This window comes from Ambystoma mexicanum, chromosome 9 (assembly GCF_040938575.1).
Source record: "Ambystoma mexicanum isolate Mex_15411 chromosome 9, UKY_AmexF1_1, whole genome shotgun sequence".
NCBI classification, from domain to species: domain Eukaryota; kingdom Metazoa; phylum Chordata; class Amphibia; order Caudata; family Ambystomatidae; genus Ambystoma; species Ambystoma mexicanum.
In genome coordinates this window covers 1,419,978,217-1,419,995,150 of record NC_090931.1, presented here as the reverse complement: position 1 = coordinate 1,419,995,150, position 16,934 = coordinate 1,419,978,217, and the positions used below count along the sequence as shown (strand labels likewise).

Here is a 16,934-nt window from a genome sequence, read left to right as displayed (position 1 = left end):
CGGGTTTCAGCTAAGCTCTTCCTGTGTCACTGCGAGATGTAACAACATGGCTGAAAATAGGAGACCTGTGTTATGTCTTTAGGTAAATTGAAGGACATTTGTTATTGGTGGGGAAGCAAGAACATGGCGTTTCTGAGGTGTTTTTCTAAATGTTTTATCGAGGATTTGGGTTTCCTTGGACAGGCCTGCACATACTGAGGTGGTGCATGAAGCCTCCTGGCACTCACCTCCCTGCCCATGGGAAATGCAGCCATCATGTTCAAGCTGCACAAATCCTGGCACTGGGTCATGGCCTTGCTGGAAGATTTGTGGCTGGCATCCTGTACCTGTGCCTTTTATGGTGGATAATGGGCCCTGAGGGTATAAAGTTGTGTGACAGACATGATGGCATGAAAGACCTACTACTCAATGGAAAATGTAAAAATATACATTTTCTGAAAAAAAGTTATTTTGGGTGTTAGGGTTGGATCTTTGGCTTGAGTGTGCACTCGTTTTGTTACCATGAGTTCTCAATTCTTGTCTCTGACTTCTAGCTCACTTCCAAGTTGTGTGTTCCAGAAGCAGGACAGTTCATGGTAGACTAGTAGGGTAGTCCAGTTCTATCTAGTGCTTGAGACCCACGCCCTCATACAGCATGGCAGACTAGCAGGGCAATCCAGTTCTATCTGGCACTTGAGACTCACTTTCGCATCATACAGCATGGTAGACTAGCAAGGCAGTCCAGTTCTATCTGGCACTTGAGACTCACTTTCGCATCATACAGCATGGTAGACTAGCAAGGCAGTCCAGTTCTATCTGGCACTTGAGACTCACTTTTGCATCATACAGCATGGTATACTAGCAAGCCAGTCCACTTCTATCTGGTGCTTGAGACTCACTTTCTCATCATACAGCATGACAGACTAGCAAGCCAGTCCAGTTCTATCAGGCAGTTGAGACTCACTTTCTCATCATACAGCATGGTAGACTAGCAAGGCAGTCCAGTTATATCTGGTGCTTGAGACTCACTTTCTCATACAGCATGGCAGACTAACAAGCCAGTCCAGTTCCATCTGGCAGTTGAGACTCACTTTCTCATCATACAGCATGGCAGACCAGCAAGCCAGATCAGTTCTATCTGGCAGTTGAGACTCACTTTCTCATCATACGTAGACTAGCAAGGCAGTCCAGTTCTTTCTGGCACTTGAGACTCATTGTCACATCATACAGCATGGCAGACTAGCAAGGCAGTCCAGTTCTATCTGGCACTTGAGACTCACTTTTGCATCATACAGCATGGTATACTAGCAAGCCAGTCCACTTCTATCTGGTGCTTGAGACTCACTTTCTCATCATACAGCATGACAGACTAGCAAGCCAGTCCAGTTCTATCAGGCAGTTGAGACTCACTTTCTCATCATACAGCATGGTAGACTAGCAAGGCAGTCCAGTTATATCTGGTGCTTGAGACTCACTTTCTCATACAGCATGGCAGACTAACAAGCCAGTCCAGTTCCATCTGGCAGTTGAGACTCACTTTCTCATCATACAGCATGGCAGACCAGCAAGCCAGTCCAGTTCTATCTGGCAGTTGAGACTCACTTTCTCATCATACGTAGACTAGCAAGGCAGTCCAGTTCTTTCTGGCACTTGAGACTCATTGTCACATCATACAGCATGGCAGACTAGCAAGCCAGTCCAGTTCCATCTGGTACTTGAGACTCACTTTCTTATTATACAGCATGGCAGACTAGCAAGCCAGCCCATTTCTATCTGGCACTTGAGACTCACTTTCTTTTTTTATTATTATTTACTTATTTGTATTTAGTTCCAAAAGAACTTTAACAAAATACCAAATCACAATTCATATATATATATATATATATATATATATATATATATATATATATATATATATAATACAAATTCGCTGGTGGCAAAGAGTCCTCAGGGAATTCATGAGCTATGCAGACCAGGGAGCGTACACTCAATGCATACCTAATGTCTTGCCTTGTTTAGTGTTTAACAAGAATACAAGTGAACGGGCCGACATGACAATCATGCCCCCTTACTGTTCATTCCCAATTCACACATAAATAATCGAGTACCACACCTAAATGTTTAGAATACATATTTTTGTAATTTCTAGCATCTAATTGCTAATTGTATTAGGTATAGTTATGAACATCATAGGTTACAAGGTAAAGCAATATAAATTTGCACAATAAAACAAAAGCAAGTTGCACTTCTTGCACATACGTCACAACAGATAACAAAATACAGATTCTACTGTCGATACATCAAAAGAACGACAGGGGTCATATCACATGAACAAGTGGAACACGTACACAAGATGTATATCGGTACAAAACAGTGAAAGAACATTTGTGACACTGTGGTTGGAAAAAGTGTGTCTACACCAGGGTGTTTCGGCCTTATATCAGGGCTATGTGGGCCTTTTCCTTCTTAGAGCCTTCGTCAGGACGGTTGACATTTTGGTTTCATATGGCTTTTTATGTACAATTGTTCCCGTCTGATAAGCAACTCGCCTTTAAGCGAGACCAGTCCCAACTCCAGCTGAATGAATTCAATTGTAGTTGAAGCACTTAGCCTCAAGATACGCTTCTAAAAGGAAATCTAACCAGTGCAAATCCCCCATGGCCAACGCCTCCCAAACATATAAAACAATGGGGCAGAAGCACTGTCTGTACAGAGTAATAAAACCTCCAGGGAAAACCCTGCAGTATTTCTTGCAGAGTTGCCAATCAACTGGATCATGCGTAGAGCCTTGGCCTTCTTAGCGGCCACTATGTACATTTAGGCTCTACTGCTACTCATATCTAAGCCTATGTAAGGATATGATACTACAAAATCCACGTTTCCGAGGTGAGTATTAAAACTGGGGCACTTCACTTTTTTAGAGGAGACTACCAATACCTTTGTCTTCCCCATGTTAATCCTCTACTCATTTTCTGCCGCAAAATTAATCAGGGTATCAAACATAGCTTTTGCTACACCCTAGGTATAGTTCAGCATGACCAAATCGTCAGCATATAGCATACAGGGGATGGTCCTCCCACCCACTTTGGGGCAACAACCAATATCTGGTGAGAGATGGGTCGAGCGATCAGCCATATATAGATTATAAAGCAATGGCGCGATCGTACAGCCCTGTTTCACCCCTTTAAAAATCCAGCTGGGGCAGATACTTCCCACCTCATCGTTCACTCAAACACGAACTTGGGTATTCAAATGTAGCCCTTTGAACACATTTATAAGCCATTTGTGGCACCCCCCAGGATAGCATTTTAACCCAAAGTTTGGCACGGTGGACCCTGTCGAATGCTGCTCTGAAGTCAACAAAGGTAATGTATAATGTGGGACCCCAGACTCCAGTGTCCCCCTAATCAGAAAATCCAACATTCCGAGGTTGTGCGATGAACATAGCTTGGGCAGAAGAACAGAATACTATCTGCACCGTGCCTTACACATGCCTCAGCCATGTAATTCTTGTATAGGATATATCTTGTGTTTCTTACAGTGATCCTTGCCTCAGCCAGCCAGCCCAAGATTGTTCTAGGGTTAGCACTTCTAAGTGCCAGAATCATTTTCTGCCGAAGTGCATTGAGAATGGATAAGCTGCATCTCTTAAGGCATCCTCGATCATTTTTCTTAGCGCACCTTATACGTATGGCCAGTGCGCGGGCTGCCCCTGTTTAGGTGCCATCCATATCTCTCTACACATTGCTCTCTTGGCATCCCGTATAGCCCCGTTGAATACATGCAAAGGTTTACTACATGTCACCCCTGGAGTTTGACTGCCAGTGCCAGTTTTAGTGGTCAACGTTCTGACCCATTCCTCTACCTCAGTACATTTCATAAAGCCCAGGACATCAATATCCTTATATCGTAACCCAGAGATCCTCGTATCCATCTTGTGCAAGTGCTTCGCCGTCCAGCGAACGCAATTGCCAGCTTGATTAGTATGAATACCACTACAACCACTCTCCCTAAGCCTAGTGTGTTGCAAATTAAAAACAAGTGCCAAGATGTTACGGTCACTAAACTTAATGGGGATAACCTTTTGCTCTTCGGCCATCAGTAGACATGCATTATTTCAGAAGAGATAGTCCAAGGTAGCCTTGCAATCATTCCCACCCCAGTTACATTTTCCTGGGTTGCCTCCCTCGGTCCTGCCCTTTAGCATAAATAAGTCCCACTGCCTCAGGAAAGCAACCCTCTACCCTTAGGGTAGCAGATCCCTTGTATCATCGCACTCTTTTTTGTATCTTTACTGTAGGCTGAACGCAGCTTTTCGTCCACGCACCTGGCATTTAGGTCCCCACCTAAAATGATTGAATACTCAACCTGATTCTCTTCACATGATAACGAGGTATCTTCAATGCTCGCTTGTATGTCATGCAATACTTTAGTACACAATTATCACCAGCATGTTCCACTCGTTCACGCTTTCCTCCTGCCACACCTCCACTGCCATCACATTTTCCTCGGCAGAGGGTGCCACCACCCGGGAGGAGCAAAAGTTGTGTTTGACGCCAATTATAAGACCCCCAAATGGTCTATCCTTAGGGCCCTTTTTGGCCAGATTCTGACAAATGTGGTAACCCTCCACCTGGAGAGAGCTGTCTAGCCAAGTCTACTGTAGCGTGAGCATTTCAAAGTTTGTCAAGAAGGACAAAGAACCGTGCGCATGCAATAAGTGGCTATACCCACGTGTGTTCCAGCTGGCAGTCTTTACCAGTCTGTGGTCTCCGTGACGTGGGTACGCAAGGCTCTCTGCAGCTGGCAACTTACCCCATGATATAGCTTCGTACTCACAGTGCGCGCCCACATGCGCCCGAGCTACTAGTCGCTTTTCACAGAGTTGCCCGCCCCACAATACCCTATCTATGCATGTGAAGTCCGTGTAACGGGCCACTCGCCGAACTTGCCAGAGGGGCCGTGTTGATGCTGGCCGTTGATGGCAGACTCTGAGCTTCTGGCCCACCTCCCTTCCATCTGCTCTAATGTTACATCTGCAAGGTTACATTAAACTCTGCTCCTAGCATCAGCCTGTATACCATACTGCTTTTAGGAAGATGGTATGTAACCTGGAGGCTTTGCAATTAAACAAGCCATGAACCAGAAATAGGCTAATTCCTTAGGACGGGTTGAATTCCCCAAAAAAACAAATAGGTAGGTCAGGTGCAAGAGGGGCCCGCTCTTTGGGTGACATGTATGTGGTGAGTACTGCTTATGTCTGTGGAGTGTGATAAAGAAGGGGTCATCAACTTTGGCTCTCCAGATGTTTTGGACTTCATCTCCCATCAGCCAAACCCAACATAGCCAATGGTGATGGATCATGGGAATCATAGTCCAAAACATGTGGGGAGTCATAGATTGCAGGCCCTGTGATAGAGAATGCTCTGTTCATCATACTTGGGGAATGCTGTCCCTTCCTTATGTAAGAATCATCTATGTTTGTATGTAACTATCCATGCACAGATGTTCAATAGCATGAACATGGATGGCAAGCAACTGAGTGATGTGCCCAAAAAGAAAGCTTTAAGGGGATATTGTGTTCAATTCAGAGAGGAGGGAAATAGGGAATATGAAAAGGGGGGAAGGACGGGGCATGGCGAAGCAGAGTGGGGGTTGAGATGCAACAATCAACATCTATGTCTTTTTTATTTTTGAAGAGTAGAGTCTTTAGTTCCTTCCTGAAATTCAGGTGGTCGAAGATCGAATCTCATGTGCATTGGTGACTTGTTCCAAAGTCGAGCTGTATAGCAGGCAAAGATCTGTTTCCTGTTTTCATCCGTGTTATCTTTCCAGGTCTCCATCCTGGTGATGTTATGGCTACTGTTGGTATGTTGCCCACAGGGTAGACCAGGTACGGTGATGCGTTGATCATCATTGACTTATAGACAATGGCGACTCTCCTTAACATGATGCGTAAGGTGAGTTAGCCAGTGCAGTTTGGGGTGATGATGCTAAACGTCTTCAGATCTGAGTCAGGTATCCATGAGCGTCTTGCTGGATGGTTTTCAGCTGGGCCATGTTGGATAATGGGATGCATATCAGTAGAACTTGACAGCTTCTTGGTGGAAAAAGGAACTGGGCTTTGAAAACGGTTCTGATGTCTGTGTGCCGGGATATGGGCTATAGTCTAAAGAGAAGTGAGAGCTGCACCACGTTGTCACAGAATGAACACAGTTGATTGTGAAACCATAATATTTTCCACATATGTCCAATTTGGGTATGGCTCAGTCATAAGTCATTACCATAGGCCACCATTGGGAATGAGCATCCTCTGTGTAATGCCTGAATCTTATGAATTTGGTGTTCATCTAACACAGTTTCCAGTAGACCCTGGATATCCAACCTTGGATGTGGGAGAAGAGCTGTTTCTGTTGAAGGATGATTCGGAAATTGTTGACTTTTAGGTTGAGTTGCATGACTTGAGCGATTGGCGGATCCTGATGTTGTGGTCAGTGAGGATGTCTTCCAGGGAATCAATTCAGAGCTTGACAATGACTGGGGAAAGAATGGAACCTTTCTAACTCCTCAGCTTCCAGTGGCCACTGATTGGATCCGTAGATGCCTATCTCGATGTCACAGTGTCTGCCCCTGAGGTTGATGCAAACAAAGGCAGAACCAAGTGTTTGAACCTCATGCAATTGACTGGATGTCAAGGAGAGTCCTGCGGACAAGACAAAGCCTCCGAGAGGTTGAACATGATCAATAGGCAGGGGTTCCCTTCAGCGTTGAGATGCAGGTATCATCAATGACTTGGAGGGGGGTGTCTAAGTACTGCGTCTTGATCAGAAGTCAGAGTTTTTTTTAGATTTCATGAGTCTACAGTTTGCAGAGTGACCACATCACGAACAAAATTGACTGTAGGCCTACAACATAGAAATAGCCATTAAAACAACACAGAACAAGTAACAGTGTGTTGCGATTAACTGAATAAGAACGTTTTTCTGAAGGACCACAGGAGAGACGGAGGAGAATATTCCAAAACCTACGGATCTGAACCAACAGAACGTTCACTCACCTGAACCCTTGGCTCTTGCGAGGGGGTATTCAAGAGCCAGCGACCTGCAGAATGCAAGACTCTGTTAGGCAAATGACCATAAGGGTCAGCTGCAAAGTATGGTGGAGCAAGGTCGTGAAGACACTTAGAAAACAGCCAGCAGATGCTAAAGACAATGTGACTACACCAAGCATGTTACAATAGAGCAATGGGATATTTTGTCCTCAGTCCCCAAATCAGCCGAGCAGCAGCATTCTGAATATTCTGTAATAATAGGATTTGGAGCGATCAGAGACTTGTGCAGATTGAATTTATATTGTGTAACCTGGATTTAATGAGAGAAGCGACCACTGAGTTATGGATTTCTACGGGTATAAAAGGCAGTGCATATCTCTGCTGACACTGCTTGAAAAGCTAACTCATGACAGTGCCCCTGTGGTAATCCTATGATTTTGTGTGTAGTTTAAGGTTGATGTTTGCCTTGATGATCCTCTCAATGGACGGCAAGTGTGCTGGTTCGAGTGTGTTTTTCTTCATCAGGGAACATTCCTTACATGAGGAAAGCATTGATGATGTTGAAGACTGCTGTCAGCGTGTATGCAGTATGCAGTGAGTGGTGGTTTTTAAATTGGCGGTGTGGATGACATTGGCTGCGTAGGAGGTCACTTTGAGAACTCTTAGAGCGCTGATCAGGTCTTTCAAAGTTATAGTCCTGAATGTGCTCCCTCTTGGGTGTCGCATGGTATGACGGTACGGATGTCTGTTTGTGGTTGGAGCTCTTGAGGTGGTAGCTGATTTTGTCAATTGTGTCCCTGAAGAACTCATTGATGTTGGTGTAATTTGTAATTTACTGAAGGACTCGAGATTCAGAAACAAGGTTGGTCAGTGTTTGCCAGCCTTGCAGAGGGCTCTGTCTTTGTTGGCCCTTAATTCTATAGTCGATGCACAGTTGCTGGCTTTGGGTGAGGTAGTGATTCCTGAGAGCTAACCAGAGAGTGCTCTCCCAGTGAATGCCACTTTTGTGAGATCTTTTTTCTTTTTAGCTTATGGTGCATTTGCTGTTTTTGAGTTCCTCAACGTGTCAGGGTTTGAAGGGTTTCCATCTGTTGACTCTAAGCTTTAGTATTGATACTGTCAGTCATGGTGTGGTTGAGGGCACTGAATAGGGTGCTTACATCTGTCAAAAGGGTGGGAGTAGATGCCATGAAGATGAGGTGTTATTGCAATACCTTCTTGTAGGATGTCTTGGTGTTTTGGTGTTCTGCATTTGCTTCTATTGGATTGGCTGGTGAGGGCAGGTGCTGTGTGTTGGAGGTGAACTGGTATGACAGCCTGGTCTGTCCAAACTGGAAGTAAAAGAGTAATTGGTGGCTGATGATGCTGTGAATACTAGGTGTGTGGGTTCTGTGACGAGCATTATTTAATTTAGGGATTTGATGAGGATAAGGACTTCTTCTCTGTTTTTATCAGAAGGTGTTCCCAGAAGGTGGAGGTCTCTGATAATTATGTTATTGGAATCTGATTGGATTCTGTGTTGATTTCTGTCATGGTGAGGTCAGTTATTTTATCTTCATTGTGGAAGACGTCATTGAGCTGGGATAATCGGTAGATAAGGTATGATGTAGCTTTCTGACGGGAATTCAAATGAAACTCAGAGCATAGTTAGAAAGTCAAACTGGGAGTTTACCAGGATTATCAAAATTATTGGGACCATCAAACTCAAATCTTACTAGGAATTAGCCCCCGGGAGGTGATGTAATGGCACCTCCCAGCCAATCAGGAAGCTCTGAAGGCAGACTTTTCTTCACGGTATTGACCACCATTGAAGCCTCCTGAGAAGTGGAGGGCTGCCATCTTTTGTCCTGGGCAAAAGCCTTTGCTCACTCTGCACCCCCTTACCACTTGCCCCTTACTCCCAACCAATTCATACACCACCCTTATATCGGCCCTTCTTAGCTGTGGTGCCTCAGACATTGCCACTCTGCTGTTCCGCCCCTTTCATTCGGTGGCAATGGCCATCATGGAAATGGAAAAGAGAATAGGTGTAGTCCCTTTCTCCCTGCGTCCATGGAGGCCATTTTTTTGTAGCTTTTAAATTGAAAAAGGCTAACAATGTCGTTTCTCAATTTAAAAAGAAATCTGTTTGCTCCCCGGAAATAATGCTAGAGTGCTCACAGCTATGAATGTTTGTGGGGGGTGGAGAGGTGCATTACCAGTCAAGTAATGGCACCTGCGCCGACGTTATATTGCTCAAACAACTTAGCTTATTGCCAATATCAATACCAAGCTTATTAGGAATGTTATGCTGGTAGTGTACTGGGAAAGTCAAAGTGGTAGTTCACTCAGAATTGCAAGTTACCATGGACGTTACATTTTGGGCTTAGTGGGCATGTCATATGAAGAACTTGTGGGCACTATTATGCCACAACATGTCATGCTATGACATGAAATAAAATAAGACATGATATAAGTCATATATTATAACCTGTATGACACAGTAATACGTCATTACTGTGACATATCCTAATATTTATCATGACTAAACAATTTATTTATTTGCTTGAATTTTTAAAGCACTCACACAGCCCGTGGGCATTGAGGCGCTGTTACAGGAAAATGTTTTTTTTAGTTGCGTAATTGTTTTTGTCTTAGTTGCGTATTTATAACGCGCTTAAATACCCAGAGGTTTATAAGCGCGGACCCGAGGAATCGAACCTGTGTTGTTTCGTGTCATCCTGTTTCCAAGGCGAGCACGTTGCCGCTGAGCTACCCTCCCGGGACAAACATAACATAACATGGCATATCGTAACATCACATATACAAGTTTCTTATATCATGACATAACATGAGTACCTATCATGGCATTTGATGTGCCATCATAACATCTCATGGAAGGTCACGTCAAGACATATCAGGACATGATAGTTCATGGCCCATCCTCAACATAATCATCTATCAAATGGTTTTGCTTGATTTATTGTGTGCAGGCTAGGAGAACACTGGACCTGTGGGAGGTTTGCTTCTGGAACTGCTCTGATTACTATCCTGAATGGAAGGTTGATGATGAACCTAAGGTTAAGACAATGAACACATGTGTGCTGGCCTAAGTGCTAATCCAAGTGTTTGTGTCCAGGCTAACACTGGACGTGTTTGGTCATTGCACTGTGGCTACAACTAGGACCGCAGTTTCATTCATTTAACGTCTGCTCTTTTAGTACTGACACAAAGACACAAGTTGTGTTGGCGTATCCAGTGGTACACATCCTCACAATGTGCCCAGCCAGATATAGTCACTGCACTGGCATTACAACCCGTACAAATCTGGCCACTTCTCCGGCACTAAGACCAGGATGACGTTAAGTTGATGGGAATTGTCAGAGAGGACAATAGACAGAGGATGCTGCCAAGATCACACAGAGAGTGTGCATTCGCCAATAGCATGCACGTTGAGCTCAATGCTAAATCCAGGCTACCATTCAATAGAGCAAGAGGGTAGAAGAGCTATAGAAGTCATCACAAGTTCTGGCAAGCTGTCCACTTTGATGGCATTACATGATGGCATTATATAAAGCAACTTAAATACAGCACTCCAGAGGACAGGAAACACCACCCGGGATTCCATTGAAGCCCATGACCCCTGCCAGTCACAAGGTGTCATGAAAATGTGCGCTTGCAAAAGGCTGAAAGGCTCAATACTCAATTTGACTAGATAAGGAGCAACATTGAGTATTCCTTAGAGAGCAGGAAGTAAAGCTTAGGGATTCAGACAGCAGCAGGACAGCACATGCCACCACACACCACCCTCTATAATCAACAGAGAAACAAGGGCGAAAAGCAGGGAAGAGGCAGGAAAAAACACAGCACAGAAACAAGGTACCAGGAACAGGAGAACATATGAACTCCAAAAATGTCCCCTCCCCTTCAAGGAAGGAAAGGAAAGACGAAGGGAACTAGAACCATGGAATTCTGACATCAGGGCAGCCATGTTGAACAGGGGTATTGTGCAGGAGGACACAATGTCAAAACTCCTTAGACCACAGTATAAACTGTTCTTTTCCGAACCCTGGATGGTATTGGCAATGCGCTGGTTCACGATCAAGGGGATTGCCAGAAAGGTCAAACCGAGGAAACAGGAAACACTGCAACGTATTGCAAACATTGAAATTCATGGGTTTTGCAAAAAGGAATGTGCAACAATGCAACACTGAAGCAAACCGTGGCCTTTAGTGCTGGCAAATGATCACATGCCTCAGGTGTGATCACATGCTAGCACCAGCCAGCCACAGGTGTTGTGTAAGATAGCTCAGCGGGTATGCCAGTAAGATAACTCAGTGGGTTGAGCGATTGCTGCGGCAATCAAGTGCAATCTGTGTGCGATCTGCCAGTCACAGGTTCAAATTCCAGCAAAGTCAGCTCAGCCTTTCATCCTTCCGAGGTCAATAAATGAGTGACAACCTTGGTTGGGTGTAAAATTGTATGTAACATATGTCCCCTGCAAAGCACTTTGGCAAAAGCGCTATATAAATAACACATCATTATCATTATCCCCCACCCATGCTTGTCCTGCAAAAGTGGAGAGCTAGCCATGTTCAAGCCGGGCGAATGTTATCTTTAGTCTAAAAACACACACTCGTTTTGCACAATCGGGAAATGGGTGTAGCTGCCCACCGATCTGCAGGGCACGGCTTTCAGATGCCTACAGCCACATACCACAAGGTTTGGGACTAAAGCCCAACTCTGAGAAGACCCCGAAGCATTGCTCTCTAGTGGACAGCACATGAGTGTGGGGCGTGAACCCTGAAAGTAATATCAAAATGCTATATAGAAATGCCCAGTGCGACTTGGTGCTAGACCTTTGACCTGTGACCTGTATGCTAGCAGGGGTGGACTGGGAACCAAAAGAGGCCCTGGAAATAATGTTCAGTGTGGCCCCATATTACACATTTTCAGCAAGCCCAACCCAGTCCCTATGAGAAAATGTGGAAATAAAATGGGCTACCACAGGAAAGAGGCCCAGCATACAGAGGCCTACCAGGAAATCTCCAGAGTTCCCTATCGGCCAGTCCACCCCTGGATAGCTGGTTGGATGGCCGGGATGTCCTGGGCCTGGAGGGTCATCCTCCACCAGGACGCTTGGAAGCCAGTTGAAAACACAAGTGTGCTAACTAGGCAAGAGGTGAACTGGTAACAATGTGCTGGCTATGTTTAAAGATGCATACACTGGTGTGTTAACTGGTCAAGAGGTGAACTGGTAATGATGTGCTGGCTATGTTTTAAGATTCATACACTGGTGTGCTAACTGGGCAAGAGGTGAACTGGTAATGATGTGCTGGCTATGTTTAAAGATGCATACACTGGTGTGCTAACTGGGCAAGAGGTGAACAGGTAATGATGTGCTGGCTATGTTTAAAGATGCATACACTGGTGTGCTAACTGGGCAAGAGGTGAACTGGTAATGATGTGCTGGCTATGTTTAAAGATGCATACACTGGTGTGCTAACTGGGCAAGAGGTGAAATGGTAATGATGTGCTGGCTATGTTTAAAGATGCATACACTGGTGTGCTAACTGGGCAAGAGGTGAAATGGTAATGATGTGCTGGCTATGTTTAAAGATGCATACACTGGTTTGTTAACTGGGCAATAGGTGAACTGGTAACGATGTGCTGGCTATGTTTAAAGATGCATACACTGGAAAACAGAAATAATAGTTTTTTTCATCAAAAAATGGGGCACCTCATAGTATCACCACTTGACTTCTTAAAAGGCCTGGTTAGTTAAGAAGAGGTACACATCTTGTATAACTTTCACTGAATTTGAACAGTGTTTTTAATGAGGTTATAAATGCTGTTTCCAATGTTTAAACAATTAACTACCGGTTTGCTTTGAGATGCTTCATAGCATTGAAACCTCTACATTACTTCCATATCTCATTTGAGCTTAATTGTTGTGTGAAGCACCCATGTCGCCCTCTGTGTAAGCTTACCCTATTGGGCCTTTAAGTCCCACAATCCCTCTGCCTGGTTTGTGAGTGAGGCTGAGCCATAGCGGGCTCTGGTGAGCACACACCCCGCTACTGATGTGTAATGCAGAAACACAGCAGATGGCGACGCAGCACGTACTGCCATCTAGCGGCTCAAGTCTGTACTTCAGCTCAGAAGCAGATCACCGCTTACACCAGCAGCGCAGAAGGCGCCCTGATCGGATAGATCACCCGTTCCCAGGTGACGAGCAGCCATTAGGAGGGAAGATGAATTGGGCCTGTATAAATATCCACGTGATCTGCCTCTATATGCAGGAGCAGCCAAGGTGTCTCCATAAAGGATATTTAAAGATCGGCTCACTTTTCATCCTTTAATAGGCTGTTCTGAGCGGCTGTTAACATTTTAGCCGGAGAGCCGACGTGAAACCGGAACCTCCCAGTGAGAACAAACCCGGAAATAGCTGGGACGAGATGGCGGATCCGGGGAAAGTGGGAACTGGCTCTCAGATATGTGTCTGGATGGCAGTGCCACCTACCCCACTGCCTTACTCCAGAAGCTGCTTTGGCGCGGCACCAAATCTAGGGTGACCAGACGTCCGGGTTTTCCCGGGACAGTCCGGGGAAATCACCCGGGGTCCCGGGAGTTTTTTCATTTTTGAAACCGCGTCCGGGGTTTGCATGTTTGAGGGGCTACGGTAATAAAAACCGTTATTTTTTTTCACAACACTTTCAGCATTAAATATGTGATGCGGCTAGTAGTTTTGACCAGTGTTGATGAATACATGTTCTTTAAAATGCACAATTTGCATCACATTTGATAAAAAAACCTCCCCCTTGGGTACTATTCAAACAGTGTCATAAAAGGAATAAATAGTCATTTGCAATGGTGGGCCACTTTTTCATTAGTGCCCAAGACAATTCCATGACCCAGTCCGACCCTGTTCATAGAGCATCATTTCATTGGTTATGCCAAGTGTTTGCTCTTACCCTGCCAGAAGGGAAAGGCAGCTTGGGCCAGACCCGAGACGGGCAACCAGAGTGGTCCATAGATATAACTATAAGCCACAAGACAGGGGCTTGGCAATGTATTGTTTGTGAAGCAGGGCAGATAAATGAGAGGCTTGGGAGCTGGGGTGGGTGATAGAGAGATTTAAAGGATTAAACGTACTCTACACTGCAGTAGCAGAACGTATTGATCAGTGGGAAGGTGCTCCTATATTGGGAGGTCGGGGTGCGTGGGCGGCGGGGCTGGAGCACTGTCACAGACGCGGCATTGAAAATGTGGAACACGTTCTCTAAAGCAGTGGTGGAGAAAGGGGAGTAATAACACTTAGAACAAAAGATTATTGGCCTCATCACAAGTCTGGCGGTAACCCTTAAATGCAGCAGTAGCGCTATTACCGCCGCATTTAAGGGTCCGCCAGATCATGAGCTTGGCGGATTTCTCAGCTGGGGGCAAATCCGCCATGATTTTGCCGATTTTCAGTGCGAAAATTCCCCATTGGGCCCAATGGGGAATGGGGAATTCCCGAATGGGCCCAATGGGGAATGAGAACCAACCTTTCCGCCAAACCCGTGATCCAATGCTAATAGCGCCAGGGGGTTTGCCGGAGGGCTAATAGCCCCAGTGGTAATACCACCGGGGTTACCGCCCAACTCGTGATGAGGCCCTATATCTGGTGATCATGTGTGCTATCTGTTTCAACGTTTGATACAGAGCGTCGAGGACTGAAAAGCCACGGCCGCCCTCATTTGCCGTCAACATATGCTTTATGATTATATTAGTTGTCAGTATGGGAGTTCCTATATCATGCAATGCATTGATGAAAGTTACAGACATTTCTATTCCTTAAGTGGGGGGATGTTATTCTTTATAATACTACAGACCACTCTACACCATTGTAATATTTCTGTATACGTACATTATTCCTCTTAATGTTACCCCTCGACGTCTTGCCTCTTCACTCGTTATGACATTTCAGTCTCATACCGCCCCTAAAACATCAGGTATGTTAGAATAATTATTTGTTGTACAATGCAGGTAGGCTTCCCCTATGTCAGTGGCATTCAAAACTTTTTATGCTGACCCCCCCTTATCACTTATGTTTCCTATTAAAATCACCCCTACAATTTGAAGAACATTACTCAACATTGTCAATGGATAACCTTTGGATCTGGGGAATGCTTTGTCACAAGCCTCCATGCGTATCATGAGAAAATTAGTTCCTGGAATTGATAAAATGTTCAGACTCTTTTTGCTATAATGATGCACCAGCTCACAATGTGTTGTGTTTATTTTGTCTCCCTCCACAGTAACGTGCAAGGGGACAGCCAGACCAGCATCTGCATCACCATCGAACCGGGTCTCCTTCTCAAGGGCGACATCTTGGTACGTCAATCATACAAAGTTTATCATAACCAGGGCGCAGCTGATGACTCCCCCGGCACAGAACATATTAGAAGCTTTCCAAGGGGACTCTATGTGGCGTTGGCTGTTACCCCTGCAGCTCCTGGTGGTCATTGTCCGCGTGTCAGAGCATGAACGCCAACCGTAAAAGGCGTGCGTAAAACGTTTAAACTGCTTTTCAGGTTCCACCATAAGTCCAGTGATTTGTATGGCAGAGCCTGGGCACTGATCGGAAATTACCACTTCTGCACCCCCACGTTCAGCTATGAAACCAGCATCGTATTTTCTGGCGGTAGTGCCTCCGATTCCTATGAAATCCGCCTGCTTTTTACACCTGCTAGAGGCTGTTTACAGTGCATAAAATGGCACGTGGCATTTGCCCTTGAATCCGCCTGCTTTTTACACCTGCTAGAGGCTGTTCAAAGTGCACAAAATGGCACGTGGCATTTGCCCAAGTTGTGCCATGAAGTGCATAATAAGGAGTTAAGGTGAAGTAGCTTGTTTTTACTCCTTTCATTTGCAGTTAACAGTGCAAATGAGAACAATTGCACAGAGTGGAATTTTTTGCACTTAAGTGCAAATGTCCCGGGTCACCTACGTACAATTTCCGAGGACTTAGAAAAACAGGCCCCTTACACTCCGTAAGATGTTAATCGATTGCTATGTAAGTGAAGAGACTAGGCCCTTTTATAATATTGATAGATGTATGTTTTAATTGGACGTAAAGTTTCTTTTTTTTATTCATCCCAAGACTATGGTAGCTTGCCAACAAGAGAGGGATTGCACTTTAATTATACCTTATAACTGTCAATAGTGTGAGATCCTGATTTCTTGTACTTGGTCGGACATCTTTTATCAAAAAGAACCGACCTCTTTTGGGATACTTGTTCGTTTTAGATTTCTATAGCTTTCTTTAGTTACATATGATGTGTTAAACCTTTAACTGAGAGTCAAAGTGTGCAGCATGCTATGTCTTATGTAGCACCATAGTCTGTGACTCTCAATGTAGTCACTTGGCGAACATGAAACGGTCACTGTCAATAGATACAGTGACTGTGTTGGGTGAGCTGTGTTGTCCTCAACATGCACAGTATGCGAGGATGTGGAGTGTCCACGTTGTTCTGGCAGCAGAGTGGCATGTGAAAGACCTTGTAAAAGACCGTCTTAATTTTACACACTCTTAATGTTCTACCTTTACACCTCCCTGGAACTCAGGAGTCAAGTCCTAGCGGCACTTTAACAAAACAAAGATGACACATCACCTCCATGATGGGAGATTATTTTTTTAGGATAAGTCAAGTTCTAATACAACATCGATTGAAATTAATAAATGTATGCTTCCTATTTTTTTAATCTCAAGAAAGTGGAACAAGTCAAGAGTTGTGAGCATGCCCACTGATACATATTATCGTTGCTATGGAGCTTTGGAAATAATCGGTATAGTTCGTTTGTACATTCAGTTTCTGTATCGTTGTGCATCTGGTCCTCACAGTTCTGTGGCACAAGTAGAGGAAGAAAGAACTGGTGGATT

At 44.7% G+C, this 16,934-nt stretch overlaps 1 protein-coding gene across 4 annotated transcripts in view; it reads left to right on the top strand.

The window, feature by feature from the left end:
- The window catches only part of TNS1 (tensin 1), a 2,137,091-nt gene that overhangs the window by 1,713,652 nt on the left and 406,505 nt on the right, over positions 1 to 16,934 (top strand). For all 4 annotated transcript variants that reach the window (XM_069616815.1, XM_069616816.1, XM_069616817.1 and 1 more), the window contains one exon: positions 15,310 to 15,385. In XM_069616815.1, the coding sequence (XP_069472916.1) occupies positions 15,310 to 15,385 (76 nt within the window). The remainder of the gene's footprint in view (positions 1 to 15,309; positions 15,386 to 16,934) is intronic.